The sequence below is a fragment of the Anguilla anguilla genome, chromosome 12, assembly GCF_013347855.1.
Source record: "Anguilla anguilla isolate fAngAng1 chromosome 12, fAngAng1.pri, whole genome shotgun sequence".
Taxonomy (NCBI): Eukaryota; Metazoa; Chordata; class Actinopteri; order Anguilliformes; family Anguillidae; genus Anguilla; species Anguilla anguilla.
The window spans coordinates 42,425,094-42,439,215 of record NC_049212.1 but is presented as its reverse complement, the minus strand read 5'-3'; the positions used below and the strand labels follow the sequence as shown (position 1 = coordinate 42,439,215).

The window sequence follows — 14,122 nt, the reverse complement described above, 5'->3', positions numbered from 1 at the left end:
CTGCGTGGCTGTAAACCAGGGCGATTATACATAACGCTGGGTTATGCTTCTCGGTAAAGCAGGGGCCCGCCCTGGTGCTGCGTGGCTATAAACCAGGGCGATTAGGACAGAAACATGATGCTGCATAAATTAGGGCTCCTGGGGGAAGCCCAGAGGAATTTACAGCATAATGCTCCAGTAATCAAATTCAGCGCATCGTGCATTAGGCCCAGTTTACGAAAATGATGAGTATCGGCTGATATTTGTTGGGGAAATACAAAAAAAAAAAAAAAAAAAGAGAGACATAGAGGAAGTATGACTGCATTATCAAATATAACACAGTGTTAGTTATATTATTTATCTTTCTAAGTTAAAACGTTCAAGTTTTATGTTGAATTAAGGCAGCTGATATGTTTTAAAAGTACATAACAGCACACAGCATTTCCTAGTAGCAAGATATTTTAACATCATCCATAACCAGTGGATTAGATGACATAGCTCACTTTGAAAAACATATTTGTACTTAATTAGTTAACAGAACACTAGTGATTGGTTTTCAAGAAAGCAACAATCAGAACTGAACTGTGGTTCAAGAGTGATTTTTCAAACACCCCCTATGGCACTGTAACATGACAGATATCAGACAGGTAACAGCGCAGGTGCTGCTCAGCTGCCCAATCACAGCGTTAGCTGGCTGATTAACAGCGACAGGTAGCAGTTCAGTATCATGGCCGTGTTCAGCAGGTACTTACTTCAGTACTACCAGTCCATTCCCCTCTCAGCAGATCGCCCCACCCAGGGGTTAAAGCAAAATGGCATAAAATCTGTAAGTGATATTGAGCTTGCTTATTTGTTGTATTATTGTACATAATTTGTATTTTAAGAATTGTATAATATCCTACAAGTTGTATGACTCCATTTGTCCAGGGACTTGAACTATTTGACATAATGGAAAATAAATAATGGATATAGTTTTAATGTAAGGATGGTGCGTCCGATAGGCTACACCATAATCAAATGATAAAAACGTGTATAAGATTAGATTGTTAGCTACAGACATAGCTGATATATATATCGATTACTGCCATTCAGCGCAACAGAAGTGGAAAAGCTCAACTGTGCGCCGATGCGCGCTGCTGTCTTCTCGCATCCAGAACTGCGTCGCCCATCACAGTGATGTAAGAGTCAGGATTCGCCCGTGCGCGCCAGAGCTCGCGCCACAGCCGGGCAGCAGGCTGACGAGGGGGCTTCCAGCACGCCACTTCTCGTGCTGCACACCTAGCAATAGCACGCGCTGCTGAAAGATCTGCAACACACCGCTATTTGCAGCAGCCATAATTCTTTCAAACAAACGGAAGAATCCAAACGAGGCATTTTTTCCCCTTCTCACAAGAAGAGCAGAGACGCGCAGCCACATCACCGTATTAAAATCGAAGAATGCTTAATCCTTTAAATGATACAACGCCGTGTTTTACTTTTCTGACTGTGGCTCTTATTTACATCTGTCAGGCGGTCCGAAATTGCGGAGAGGTTGAGTGCCGGGACGACCAGCGATGCTGCGCGCAAGGTAACGGTAGCACCACCATTAGCTGCTGCAAGCTAAACCGGCACACCTTTTATGACAACGTCGGCTGGGTGACGCGGAAACTATCGGGGATTCTGATCCTGTTGCTCTTGTTTGCCATGGGCTACTTTATTCAGCGCATGATCTGTCCCAGACCTCGCAGGCACCACGAGCGGCACGAGGAGCCCTCGCTCTTCCGCGGACCCGCCACGGCGTCCCAGGACTCTTTGCTCGACCGCTTCCCGGAGTACACACTGGAGAACTTCTCCTCTCCGGTCCTGCAGCTGCCGGCGTACGATGAGGTCAAATACCTGCCGACCTACGAGGAGACCATGCAAGAGGTTGACAGGGACCGCTCAAACGACCATTTACTAATGACATCGTCAGTGGAACCCGAATCCGTAGCGGTAGCCGGACCAAGAGCATCGGCACCAGACACCAGGACTTTACGGAACTCTGTTTGAGTGAACGCATAGAAATACTAAAACATACATTGAATGTTTATTTTATCTGAAAATGAGATAATTTAGAGAATAACTAAGTGCAATTATACGCTCCAATGAGCACTGTAAGAAGAAGTGCGGAAATACTATGCGTGATTTTCAACTTCAGTTAGATCATTTCTCTTTTGTAAGCAAATAAAAAGCTTAAGATAGTCAAAATAAACGACCAATAGTTGCTCATATTGTCACCTTTTGTGCATAGTTTGATACGGACGTTTGGTATTAGCCTAATAATGACTGGGGTTGTAGCTTGAAGGCGCACCATATTTCCTTTTGGTTTATATATTAATTTTAAAAACGTACGGGAGTTGTACATCATAGTCCTGTTTCGCTTTTTTGAAATTATGCGCCAAAATGGTTGTCGGTCATATGTCTGGTGCAGGCCTGTAAGATTGTCATCTATGCAGTTGAAACGTGTAGCTGTGCGAAGGGGGGACGCTCTGCAGCGGAACCTTGACTGACCTTTACTCTGCCTGAAAGCCTGCAGACCACTTTATTGATGAGTACTGTACGGCGCTTCCCGCTCTGTAACGGTTTCCTAGCCAACTGCAGAATAGCAGATCATTTTAACCATGTGTGGTAACGATGGTAACAGTTTAAGCGCGTGCCAGTGCGAAGACTGCAGCGGGACTTCGTCCAAGTTATTAGCATGCCGTAATCACCGAAGCCCTGAGAACACAATAGCCTGCATGACCCGCATCTGCACTGCACCTACGAGCAGACCGGGGTAGCGCAGCATCCCGCCGTCGAAACGCGGGCGATGACCTGAAATGGGTCCCGGCCGGGAAAGCAGCGCAGAATCCCGCGGTCTAAAGTCGTACGATTGGGGTGAAATATCTCGTCTGAATCGGACCCAGATCGGGACGGCACTGCATCATAACGGCCGAAATGGAATGTTTTACGGGAGGTAGCGACGGTGAGAACATAGTTTATGTCCTCCGCTGATAACGCGGCAGGCGGTTATCTCAATACACGTCTGGTACAAGATGTCAGCGAGCAAATACGGGAGTTAATTAAACAACTTGTTTTAAATGAATTTCTGGGGAATCGGGCGTCATTAAATATTAATCCGTGGGGGGTCATTATTACAGGTAATTACCTCATCGATGATCGAATCATGAGTGAAAACAATCGAAGCGGCTTACGGTTCATAGATATTTATTTAAACTGCTCGGCCATTAGGTACGAGCAACAGGGGTTTCACGAGGAGTTTTGTAAATCGCAACTGCTCACCATCCTTTCAGTAGCTCGTAAGTGCCCCGATTGTTGAAATAGTATCTCAAACGCGGAAATGTCCAGGATATGTTTACTAACACCTGATCCTAATCTGCACACGGACCTGGGATGAGCGTCGGGCGGCACGCGGCACATCCCTTTAAGACATCGATCGTGCTGCCGTTAAAGGGGATTGGCTGTTCCACTGCGGGCTTTCCTGAAAGTTCTGTCGCTGTCTGAAGACGGGAGCAAATCTCAGAGGCTCCTGCAGAAGCTAACTCACACACACACACACACACACACACCACACACACAAACACGCACATAGACGCCCACCCACCCCACCACACACACAAACGCACACACACAAACATCCAGACATGCAAACACACACAAAAATATGTACTATAGTCTCATTATTACAGTCGCTTATCATTACAGCAAAACCTTTGCTGTATTAAACCCACAGAAAGAGTTAACAGAGGAAACCAGAGCATTTTAAATTCATCAATTCATTTATTTATATATTTAAATAGACCTATAAAGTTTAAGCATATTACATTGCCTTTAAATGACACTATTAGTAGGAAAGTATAAAAAAGGAGGAGAGTTTAGAACAGCTAGTTCAGAAACAGGAATAAAATTCTGTAAACCTGGCTGCATGAACATTGGTCATAAATTACAAAAAACACTACGAGCCACAAAGAGGAAACAGGCTGAACAACGCACACCACAAGCTGTAAGTGCTGGAGCTTGAGTTAACTGGGTGAAGAGTTTCTGACAGAGACTTTGGTGTCCAGGGGACTTCTGCAAAATGGACGTCCATTTTGGATGCTGTGCATTAAGGAGAAGCAAGAAGCCCCGTACGTGTGAAATATTTACATTCCAGTAAAATTTTTAAACTTCCTTTGGAGATCCCTGAGAATGTGTCCCTAACCAAAATCAAGAAATGTTGTGAATAATGGTGAATGAGTTTGGGGATTCTAAAATTGTGTGCACAGGGTTAAAGTACCTGACCCAGGCCTGAAACCCGCACAGCCCCATACAGACGCCAGGAATTCTCACCGTGCACAGGTGAACACAGGTTCTCCAGGGACACAGGTGCGTACAGGTGAACACAGGTTCTCCAGGGACACAGGTGCGTACAGGTGAACACAGGTTCTCCAGGGACACATGTGCGTACAGGTGAACACAGGTTCTCCAGGGACACAGGTACGTACAGGTGAATGCAGGTTCTCCAGGGACACAGGTACGTACAGGTGAGTACGGGTTCTCCTGTGGGTTCTCGCGGGTTCTCCTGTGGGTTCTCGCGGGTTCTCCTGGTTTCTCCTGCGGGTTCTCCAGGCTGTGCTGTGGGCAGCGTTTCACCGCCGCGAGGCCACGCTGCTCCTCACGGACGTGGTGGCCGACCGCTCCCTCTCCTTGGCCAGCTCCATCTGGATCTTGGCCTGGATCTTCTCCCAGTCCACCTCCACCTGAGAGAGGAAGAGTGACAGGGGGGCGGAGTCTCAGCCACAGGCTGCTGCGTTTTCCCTTCCGGAGTCTTCCTCAGTAACAGCCCAACCCAAACCCAAACCCAAACCCAAACCCAAACCCAAACCCAAACCCAAACCCAAACCCTAACTAACGTAAACAACATGCCAACGAGCCCGCGGTACGCTGCCCTGAGTATGACTCAAACCCAGGCCATGACACCATGACTCAGTGTGTCAGATCAGCAAACTGCGCCATTACAATCACCCATAACTCCTGCGTCTCGTGAAAAACTGAGAAAAGGTGTGTGTGTACACACCCATTCAGAGCACTGTGAGACAGGTGTGTGTGCGTGTGCGTGCGTGCATGTGCATGTGCATGTGTGTGTGTGTACACACCCCTTCAGAGTACTGCAGGAAGCGCTTGTTGGTCTCCTGCTTGCTGAAGTCCTGCAGGAACTTGTGTCGGTGGGCCAGCACTGTGTCCACATGGGTCCTGTGCTTCACTGCCAGCTCCAGTGCCCTGAGAGAGAGAGAGAGAGAGCGAGGGAGAGAGGGGGAGAGAGAGAGGGAGAGTCTCTGAGGAATTATCAGCCCACTGGGGTTTCACAACCTCTCTGACACGTCTTTATTGTGCTTTTTATGGTGCAAATAAATAAATATAAAACACACACGCACACACACACAGGTATATGAGGTGTGTGTATTTACCTGTATGGGCTGGTATATGAGGTTGTGTATTTACCTGTATGGGCTGGTATATGGGGTTTGTGTATTTACCTGTATGGGCTGGTATATGAGGTTGTGTATTTACCTGTATTGGCTGGTATATGGGGTTTGTGTATTTACCTGTATGGGCTGGTATATGAGGTGTGTGTATTTACCTGTATGGGCTGGTATGAGGTGTGTGTATTTACCTGTATGGGCTGGTATATGAGGTTGTGTATTTACCTGTATTGGCTGGTATATGAGGTGTGTGTATTTACCTGTATGGGCTGGTATATGGGGTGTGTGTATGCACCTGTATGGGCTGGTATATGAGGTTGTGTATTTACCTGTCCCAGTTGTACAGGTTGATGTGCACCTGTATGGCCTGGTACACGAGGCCGGCCTGCAGCAGAGTTGACTCCGCCTCCTGCACGTGCCCACTAAAGAGCAGCATGTGAGCCAGAGCAGACTCTCTGGATGGGAGCTCCTTTATAGAGTTAATGTACTGCACCTTATCAACCTGCAGAGAGAGGGAGAGGGAGAGGGAGAGGGAGGGGGGGGGGGGGGGGGGGGAGAGGGAGAGGTTCTCACAGAGTGTCTGTACTACTGTACTAACCCAACACACCGAGGGTCTGTCTGTACTACTGTATTAACCCAACACCCCAAGGGTCTGTCTGTACTACTGTATTAACTCAGCACCCTGAGGGTCTCTGTATTACTGTACTAACCCAACACCCCGAGGGTCTGTCTGTACTACTGTATTAACCCAGCACCCCGAGGGTCTCTGTACTACTGTACTAACCCAACACCCCAAGGGTCTGTCTGTACTACTGTATTAACCCAGCACCCCAAGGGTCTGTCTGTACTACTGTACTAACCCAACACCCAAGGGTCTCTGTACTACTGTACTAACCCAGCACCCCGAGGGTCTGTCTGTGCTACTGTACTAACCCAACACCCCGAGGGTCTGTCTGTACTACTGTACTAACCCAGCACCCCGAGGGTCTCTGTACTACTGTACTAACCCAACACCCCAAGGGTCTCTGTACTACTGCACTAACCCAGCACCCCGAGGGTCTCACCTCTCCAATCGCCGCGTACGCCACCTCCGCCGTGGTCAGCTCTCTGTTGGCCATTGCCATGGCAGCCAGACACGCCCACAGCGTCTGGTCCTGCGGGATTGGAGCAGAGAGGAAGGACATTAATAAACAGCCAACGGGCCGCCGGGGGGGGGGGGGACACAAAGCCGAGCCAACCAGCCTTTACTAATCTGACTAAACACCAAAAATAGCAGCGAGGGCCACTTTAACCGATCTTATCAAAGTTTTGCAATTGCAAGCTCAGGAGGAAATCAAAACAGACCGGAGCGTAGTAATTTGGGGGGGGCGTCTGCTGGCCTGCGAGACTCTGAGCAGGATGTTTGCAGTGCTGGGACGGCTCCTGGACCCCCAGGGGAGACGGAGTGAAACGTGTCTCTTTCCCGGACGTCTCGTGTTAGCAGCAGTGTGTGGAAAGCTGGCACGAGCTTTCACACCGCTCACATTCCACCAAACGCAACAACAACAAGGGATCCTCTCAAAAGGCCAAACAAAAACACCCAGCGCTCCACAAGCGGCTCCAAACACAGACCCATTCTCCCGCTCGAACCTGGGACGGCTCTGGGTTTCTCCTGTCTGTGTGAGCGGAGCTGGCGGGAGAGTTTACAGTTGGCCGAGTTGCTCCCTGGCAGCAGGTCAGTGTCACATGATCCGCGCTGCCTCTGGGTGTGGGGCGTGGCCAGGGGCCGGGGAGGGGGGGGGAGGATATTAAATGGATGGGATGGTCATTACACAGGCGCCTGTGTCAGGCTGGTGGGGAAGGTCCACATTACCCCATCAGTTCATCCTGCCACGAGAGTCTCGTTAGCAGGCCTCGTTAAGAGAGCTCGTTAGCAGGCCTCGTTAGGAGACCTCGTTAGCGGGTTGCCCTGTGGTAAAGGACATGGGGCTCAGGATTAGCGGGGCCAAGGAACAGCTGGATTCACTCTCACAGCACACTGGCTGTTTTGAAGGGCAGCTTATGGCCAAACACACCCTGAATTATGCTCACAGTTTTACACACTCAAAGGTTTTACACACTGCCACAGGGCAGCCTTATAACAGGAAGCTGTCATGAGATGCACACAATCCCCCAAGAATCCCCCCACACATCTTTCCTGCTTTGTTTACTGTCAGCGCAACACTACAAACACCGAATCGGATCCGACCCACATCAGCTTCAGACAGGGATTTGGGCGGTCTGGGCGATCAGAAGTGTCCCGTCAGCAGGCCTGTGGTTTCCCGTAATGTGCAGGCAGTGGGCAAACACAGCGGGAAGAGGGATGTTAAGCCCCTAATAGAGGGCTGGGCTCAGTCCATGAGGGTGGAGAGAGCTCCGAGGCGTTAGCACTGGATCTCCCGTTAGCCCATAACCTCCCGTTAGCACTGGATCTCCCGTTAGCCCATAACCTCCCGTTAGCACTGGACCTCCCGTTAGCGCTGGATCTCCCGTTAGCGCTGGATCTCCCGTTAGCGCTGGATCTCCCGTTAGCGCTGGATCTCCCGTTAGCGCTGGATCCCTTGTTAGTGCTGGATCTCCCGTTAGCACTGAATCTCCCGTTAGCGCTGGATCTCCCGTTAGCACTGAATCTCCCGTTAGCGCTGGATCTCCCGTTAGCGCTGGATCTCTTGTTAGCGCTGGATCAGGTTCAGGTGTGGCGGCTGAGGCTGTGCCCTAAACCCCGCCCTAAACACTGAGCGACAACCTCTGCTCTGTGGATGGGGGCGTGGCCAGGAAAAAGCACCCCACACCCCCATTACCCGACCGACAGAACCACCAGAACCAGCAGAACCAGCAGAACCTGTGACTGCTGGAACTCTCCTGGGTCCTCACCGTTTTAGTCACTACCTGTACCTGCGGGAATCACCTCCAGACCCCGTCCCGGTGCTGCAGGTACAGGGACCCCGGGTTCTCAGGCTCACCTGGACACGGTAAAGCTTCTGCACGGACTGCTTGAGGACAGTCATTAGGCCTGTCACGGTGATACGGCATTAACACTGCTGCCATTAACACTGTACTTCCCCCTGAAACACCGCCGATACTGTAACTACCGAGCTTCACCACTGGGGGGGGGGCCTGCTGGACTAACACAGCCACAGAGAGGGAAGGATGGACTGAGGAAAGAGAAAAGACTCGAGTGAAAAAGGGGAGCACACGACCAAACGAGTGAACGAACACAGACAGACAGACAGACAGACAGACAGACTCACCTGTGACTCAGAGGCCTGGCACACACAGGTGTGCAGGGAGAAAGGACAGGTAGGAGAACAGAGAACAGCCGTGAAACCTCACTGAGGGACCGTTGGGCAGCACCCCATACTCCTTCCTCTCACTGCTCCCCGTGAATCCTGCTAACCAACGCTGCTAATGAACGCTGCTAACCAACGCTGCTAATGAACGCTGCTTTCGCCAGTGAACTGGAGCCAGTGGCCTTCGCACAGGCGCTGAGGAATGCTGGTGTGTGTGTGTGTGTGCGTGTGTGTGTGTGTGTGTGTGTTTGAGCTGCAGGAGACGCAATACCTTTCCCTATCAGCTCTCAGACCAGAGCAGCTGGACCCCAGCCATACAATTTAGAGCACTCTGAGTACACACACACACACACACACACACACAGTTATTTGATTGACTGAGTGACTGACTGATTACTTGGTTGATAGGTTGACTGACTGACAGGTTGGCAGATTGGCAGTTTGGCTGCTTGATTGACAGGTTGATTGGCGGCTGCGGTACCTTGGCGAAGCGGCAGAGGCGCAGGGCGTCGGCCCAGCGGGCGGAGCCAGCGTACTCGTGCAGGAGGGCGGGGTAGGGCGAGACCGTGCTGTACACCAGAGACCCGTCCGCACGCCGCACCGTCACCTGCGTCCCCACGTAGTTCAGGATGTGGGGGGTCCGGCTGAACTCACTGCAAAAAGGTCAAAGGTCATCCATTTACACTCAACATTACAATGATCACTACTGTACATTAGGGGCTGCTGGCAGTGTGTACACAGGCCCCACAGTCTGGTATCTGTTAAGGCTCTGTTCCAGTGTGTGGATGGGCCCCATGGTCTGGTATCTGTTAAGGCTCTGTTCTAGTGCATGGATGGGCCCCACGGTCTGGTATCTGTTAAGGCTCTGTTCCAGTGTGTGGATGGGCTCCATGGTCTGGTATCTGTTAAGGCTCTGTTCCAGTGTGTGGATGGGCCCCATGGTCTGGTATCTGTTAAGGCTCTGTTCCAGTGTGTGGATGGGCCCCACGGTCTGGTATCTGTTAAGGCTCTGTTCCAGTGTGTGGATGGGCCCCATGGTCTGGTATCTGTTGGGTCAGGCTTGGTTTGGAGGAGAGTGCACTCATCGGGGGGGTGTGTGTGTGATGAAATAAAGAGATGCGTGTATTACGCATTCCAAGTGGAGAAAACAAGGGGAACAACAGAGAGGAGAAAGGTCATTAATTTCCTTCTAAAAGCATTACCTTGGAAAAAAAGAGCAGAAATCGATATGTTAAATAGTGTATGAATTATCATCCGTCTCCCACTCTCCTTCCTGCGATCCATAGTAAACGGATTAATCGCGATCCCTCCCCAGCGGGCTGGCTCCAGACTGGAAGAGGCCCAGCTCGGTCCGCACTGCAGCCCGGCCTAAGTGCCCATCCACAAGGCCTCCAAGCAGCTGTTAATTACTGCAGCTTCGCCCGGCACAGGAATCACCCGCAACACGGGCTCACGCTTGGGTGCTTGTTAAAGAAAATAAATACTCCACATTGAGTCACTGAAGCTGAGTGTGGATGAGGGAATTCACAGTATGCTGTAAGGACTGATAAAAGTCATGCCTGAGAGAAGTCGTACTGGTCATCGCTCATAACCGCACAGAGAAGTCGTACTGGTCATCGCTCATAACCGCACAGAGAAGTCGTACTGGTCATCGCTCATAACCGCACAGAGAAGTCGTACTGGTCATCACGCATAACCGCACAGAGAAGTCGTACTGGTCATCGCTCATAACCGCACAGAGAAGTCGTACTGGTCATCACGCATAACTGAACGGTACAATGTGCTGACCAGGCCAGCACCCTGATGAGATAATCCACTCAATCTAAAAGGGTATGCTTTGCTGAAAACCCGAAGGTTATTTTTTGAAACACCTCCCCATTTTCCCCCCGAAGCTAGAATGTTCCGTCACGCTCACGTGGCAGAGCTAGAGAAGAGCGCTTGCTCTCATCCGAAAGCACTTGAAGCTTCCACTCCCCCCACACAGTGAAACCCGGCAGAACATCCACCCGTTCCAGGTGGCCCAGTATGGGTCTGCCGGCCTCAGCCAGCCCCCGGCCCGGTTCTGATTTCAGGCCCGGTTCTGATCCCACACCAGGCCGCGGGGACCCATCCACACCCTGGATCAGAGCCTGAACAGAATCCACCGCCCACGGTCCCATACTCAGGCACTTCTGAAGAGTCATGACTGTGTTGATGGAACTTCAACTGGAAGAAACAGCACAAGCCAATTCACTGGCCTACTGCAGATGCTGGCTAAAATCTGGCAGATGATGAGTCTCAGGGTCCAGTCCTGGATGGGCTGCAGTGTCTGTGGGCTTCAGCTGCATTTCTCTACTTAACTTAACTCACCGTTTGGCTCATGAGACCAAACACCTCGTTTCCAAGGCCTCTACTTGCTGCTGACTGAAACAAAACAACAAAAACCTGCAGACACAGCGCCCCCTGCAGGACTGGAGTTAAACCTGCAGACACAGCGCCCCCTCCAAGACTGGAGTTAAACCTGCAGACACAGCGCCCCCTCCAGGACTGGAGTTAAACCTGCAGACACAGCGCCCCCTCCAGGGCTGGAGTTAAACCTGAAGACACAGCGCCCCCTCCAGGGCTGGAGTTAAACCTGTAGACATTGTGGCCCTCCAGGGCTGGAGTTAAACCTGCAGACACAGCGCCCCCTCCAGGACTGGAGTTTGAGGAAACCAATCAGACAATCTCACAAAGTCTGGAGTTTATTTTGCAGATGCTTTGGAAAGAGGCTCATGGAGGAAAGCTCAGCACCCCCGTGTCCCGGCTGGGGCAGGGGTGAGACCCCTGTGACCCGGTTGGGGCGGGGGTGAGGTACCTTGCGTCCTTCGTGCAGAGCGTTTTGGGCAGCAGGTCCGGGTCCACGAAGACGGCGTTGGGGTAGTACCACACGGTGAACCGCACGTCCTGGATCCCACACAGGATGTTTGCCGAGTCATTCCACGCCATCGTATGAACCATGGTTCCTGCAGAGGGGCGGGGAAAGAGTCTTTGTAACCCCACCCCTAACTAACATAAGCCCCTCCCACCCACAGGTTCCTAACAGTGAATGAAAAGTGGGGCAGATTATGCAATCAGCGGCTCAGACAGATTTAGACCAATAACAACATTGTGCTGAGGACAGCAAAAATCTTCATTGGTTCAGATATGAGACTGACACCTCATCGTCACCCAGTACAGGGCTCATGAAACCTCACTCTCCTCTCATTGGTTCCCTCCCTGGCTCCGCCCTCCTCTCACCGATCTTATTGGTCTTGTCCTCACGGCCAAGGCGACGGACAGAGGTCAGGTAGAGGTCGCGGTTCTTGTCGATCAGAGCGATCTTCCGGTCACTGGCAGCACCGCACTGGTCCAGGGCAATCTCCACCACCTCCATCTGAAACCAGAACACAGAACCAGGCCCGGTCAGAGCCTCAGACCAGCACACAGAACCAGGCTGGTCTGACCCTGCCCAGAAACCAGCACCCAGAACTGGCCTGGTCAGAGCCTCAAACCAGCACACAGAACCAGGCTGGTCTGACCCTGCCCAGAAACCAGCACCCAGAACTGGCCTGGTCAGAGCCTCAAACCAGCACACAGAACCAGGCTGGTCTGACCCTGCCCAGAAACCAGCACCCAGAACTGGCCCGGTCAGAGCCTCAGACCAGCACACAGAACCAGGCTGGTCTGACCCTGCCCAGAAACCAGCACCCAGAACTGGCCTGGTCAGAGCCTCAAACCAGCACACAGAACCAGGCTGGTCTGACCCTGCCCAGAAACCAGCACACAGAAACGGCCCGGTCAGCTGTTCTGTAGTTATGGTGTTTATTTGTGCAGTGTAGTTATGGTGTAGTCCATAATGGTGTATATTTGTGCAGTGTCGTTGTAGTGTAGTGTGTAATGGTGTATATTTGTGCAGTGTAGTTATAGTGTAGTGTGTGAGGGTGTATATTTGAGCAGTGTAGTTATGGTGTAGTGTGTAATGGTGTATATTTGTGCAGTGTAGTTATAGTGTAGTGTGTAATGGTGTATATTTGTGCAGTGTAGTTATGGTGTAGTGTGTGAGGGTGTATATTTGTGCAGTGTAGTTATGGTGTAGTGTATGAGGGTATATATGTGTGCAGTGTAGTTATGGTGTAGTGTGTAATGGTGTTTATTTGTGCAGTGTAGTTATGGTGTAATGTGTGAGAGTGTACATTTGAGCAGATAAGTTATGGTGTAGTGTGTGAGAGTGTATATTTGAGCAGTGTAGTTATGGTGTAGTGTGTACTGGTGTATATTTGAGCAGTGTAGTTATGGTGTAGTGTGTAAAGGTGTATATTTGTGTAGTGTAGTTATGGTGTAGTGTGTGAGGGTGTATATTTGAGCAGTGTAGTTATGGTGTAGTGTGTAAAGGTGTATATTTGTGTAGTGTAGTTATGGTGTAGTGTGTGAGGGTGTATATTTGAGCAGTGTAGTTATGGTGTAGTGTGTAATGGTGTATATTTGTGCAGTATAGTTATAGTGTAGTGTGTGATGGTGTATATTTGTGCAGTGTAGTTATAGTGTAGTGTGTGATGGTGTTTATTTGTGCAGTGTAGTTATAGTGTAGTGTGTGAGGGTGTATATTTGTGCAGTGTAGTTATGGTGTAGTGTGTGAGGGTGTATATTTGTGCAGTGTAGTTATGGTGTAGTGTGTGAGGGTGTATATTTGTGCAGTGTAGTTATGGTGTAGTGTGTGAGGGTGTATATTTGTGCAGTGTAGTTATGGTGTAGTGTGTGAGGGTGTATATTTGTGCAGTGTAGTTATGGTGTAGTGTGTGAGGGTGTATATGTGTGCAGTGTAGTTATAGTGTAGTGCGTGAGGGTGTATATTTGTGCAGTGTAATTGCAGTGTAGTGTGTGAGGGTATATATGTGTGCAGTGTAGTTATAGTGTAGTGTGTAATGGTGTATATTTGTGCAGTGTAGTTATGGTGTAGTGTGTGAGGGTGTATATTTGTGCAGTGTAGTTATGGTGTAGTGTATGAGGGTATATATGTGTGCAGTGTAGTTATGGTGTAGTGTGTAGTGGTGTTTATTTATGCAGTGTAGTTATGGTGTAATGTGTGAGAGTGTACATTTGAGCAGATAAGTTATGGTGTAGTGTGTGAGAGTGTATATTTGAGCAGTGTAGTTATGGTGTAGTGTGTACTGGTGTATATTTGAGCAGTGTAGTTATGGTGTAGTGTGTAATGGTGTTTATTTGTGCAGTGTAGTTATGGTGTAATGTGTGAGAGTGTACATTTGAGCAGATAAGTTATGGTGTAGTGTGTGAGAGTGTATATTTGAGCAGTGTAGTTATGGTGTAGTGTGTACTGGTGTATATTTGAGCAGTGTA

At 50.0% G+C, this 14,122-nt stretch overlaps 2 protein-coding genes across 6 annotated transcripts in view; one reads left to right on the top strand and one right to left on the bottom strand.

The window, feature by feature from the left end:
* The first annotated feature begins 1,157 nt into the window (after positions 1-1,157).
* LOC118209225 (uncharacterized membrane protein C3orf80 homolog) lies at positions 1,158-2,226 on the top strand. The gene has a single exon (XM_035384395.1). It carries the CDS (start codon positions 1,417-1,419, stop codon positions 2,005-2,007), a length of 591 nt encoding a protein of 196 aa, XP_035240286.1. The 5' UTR covers positions 1,158-1,416; the 3' UTR covers positions 2,008-2,226.
* A 1,528-nt stretch (positions 2,227-3,754) lies between these two features.
* Positions 3,755-14,122, bottom strand: part of ift80 (intraflagellar transport 80 homolog (Chlamydomonas)) — a 62,849-nt gene continuing 52,481 nt past the window's right edge. For all 5 annotated transcript variants that reach the window (XM_035384683.1, XM_035384685.1, XM_035384684.1 and 2 more), the window contains exons 14-20: positions 12,026-12,161; positions 11,604-11,751; positions 9,249-9,420; positions 6,524-6,613; positions 5,789-5,961; positions 5,133-5,256; positions 3,755-4,736 (exon numbers count right to left, since the gene is read on the bottom strand). In XM_035384683.1, the coding sequence (XP_035240574.1) occupies positions 4,626-4,736; positions 5,133-5,256; positions 5,789-5,961; positions 6,524-6,613; positions 9,249-9,420; positions 11,604-11,751; positions 12,026-12,161 (954 nt within the window). In that variant the 3' untranslated portion in view covers positions 3,755-4,625. The remainder of the gene's footprint in view (positions 4,737-5,132; positions 5,257-5,788; positions 5,962-6,523; positions 6,614-9,248; positions 9,421-11,603; positions 11,752-12,025; positions 12,162-14,122) is intronic.

Excerpts from the sequence above, each read along its gene's own strand:
- LOC118209225 (XM_035384395.1), top strand. The coding sequence starts at position 1,417 with ATGCTTAATCCTTTAAATGATACAACGCCGTGTTTTACTTTTCTGACT.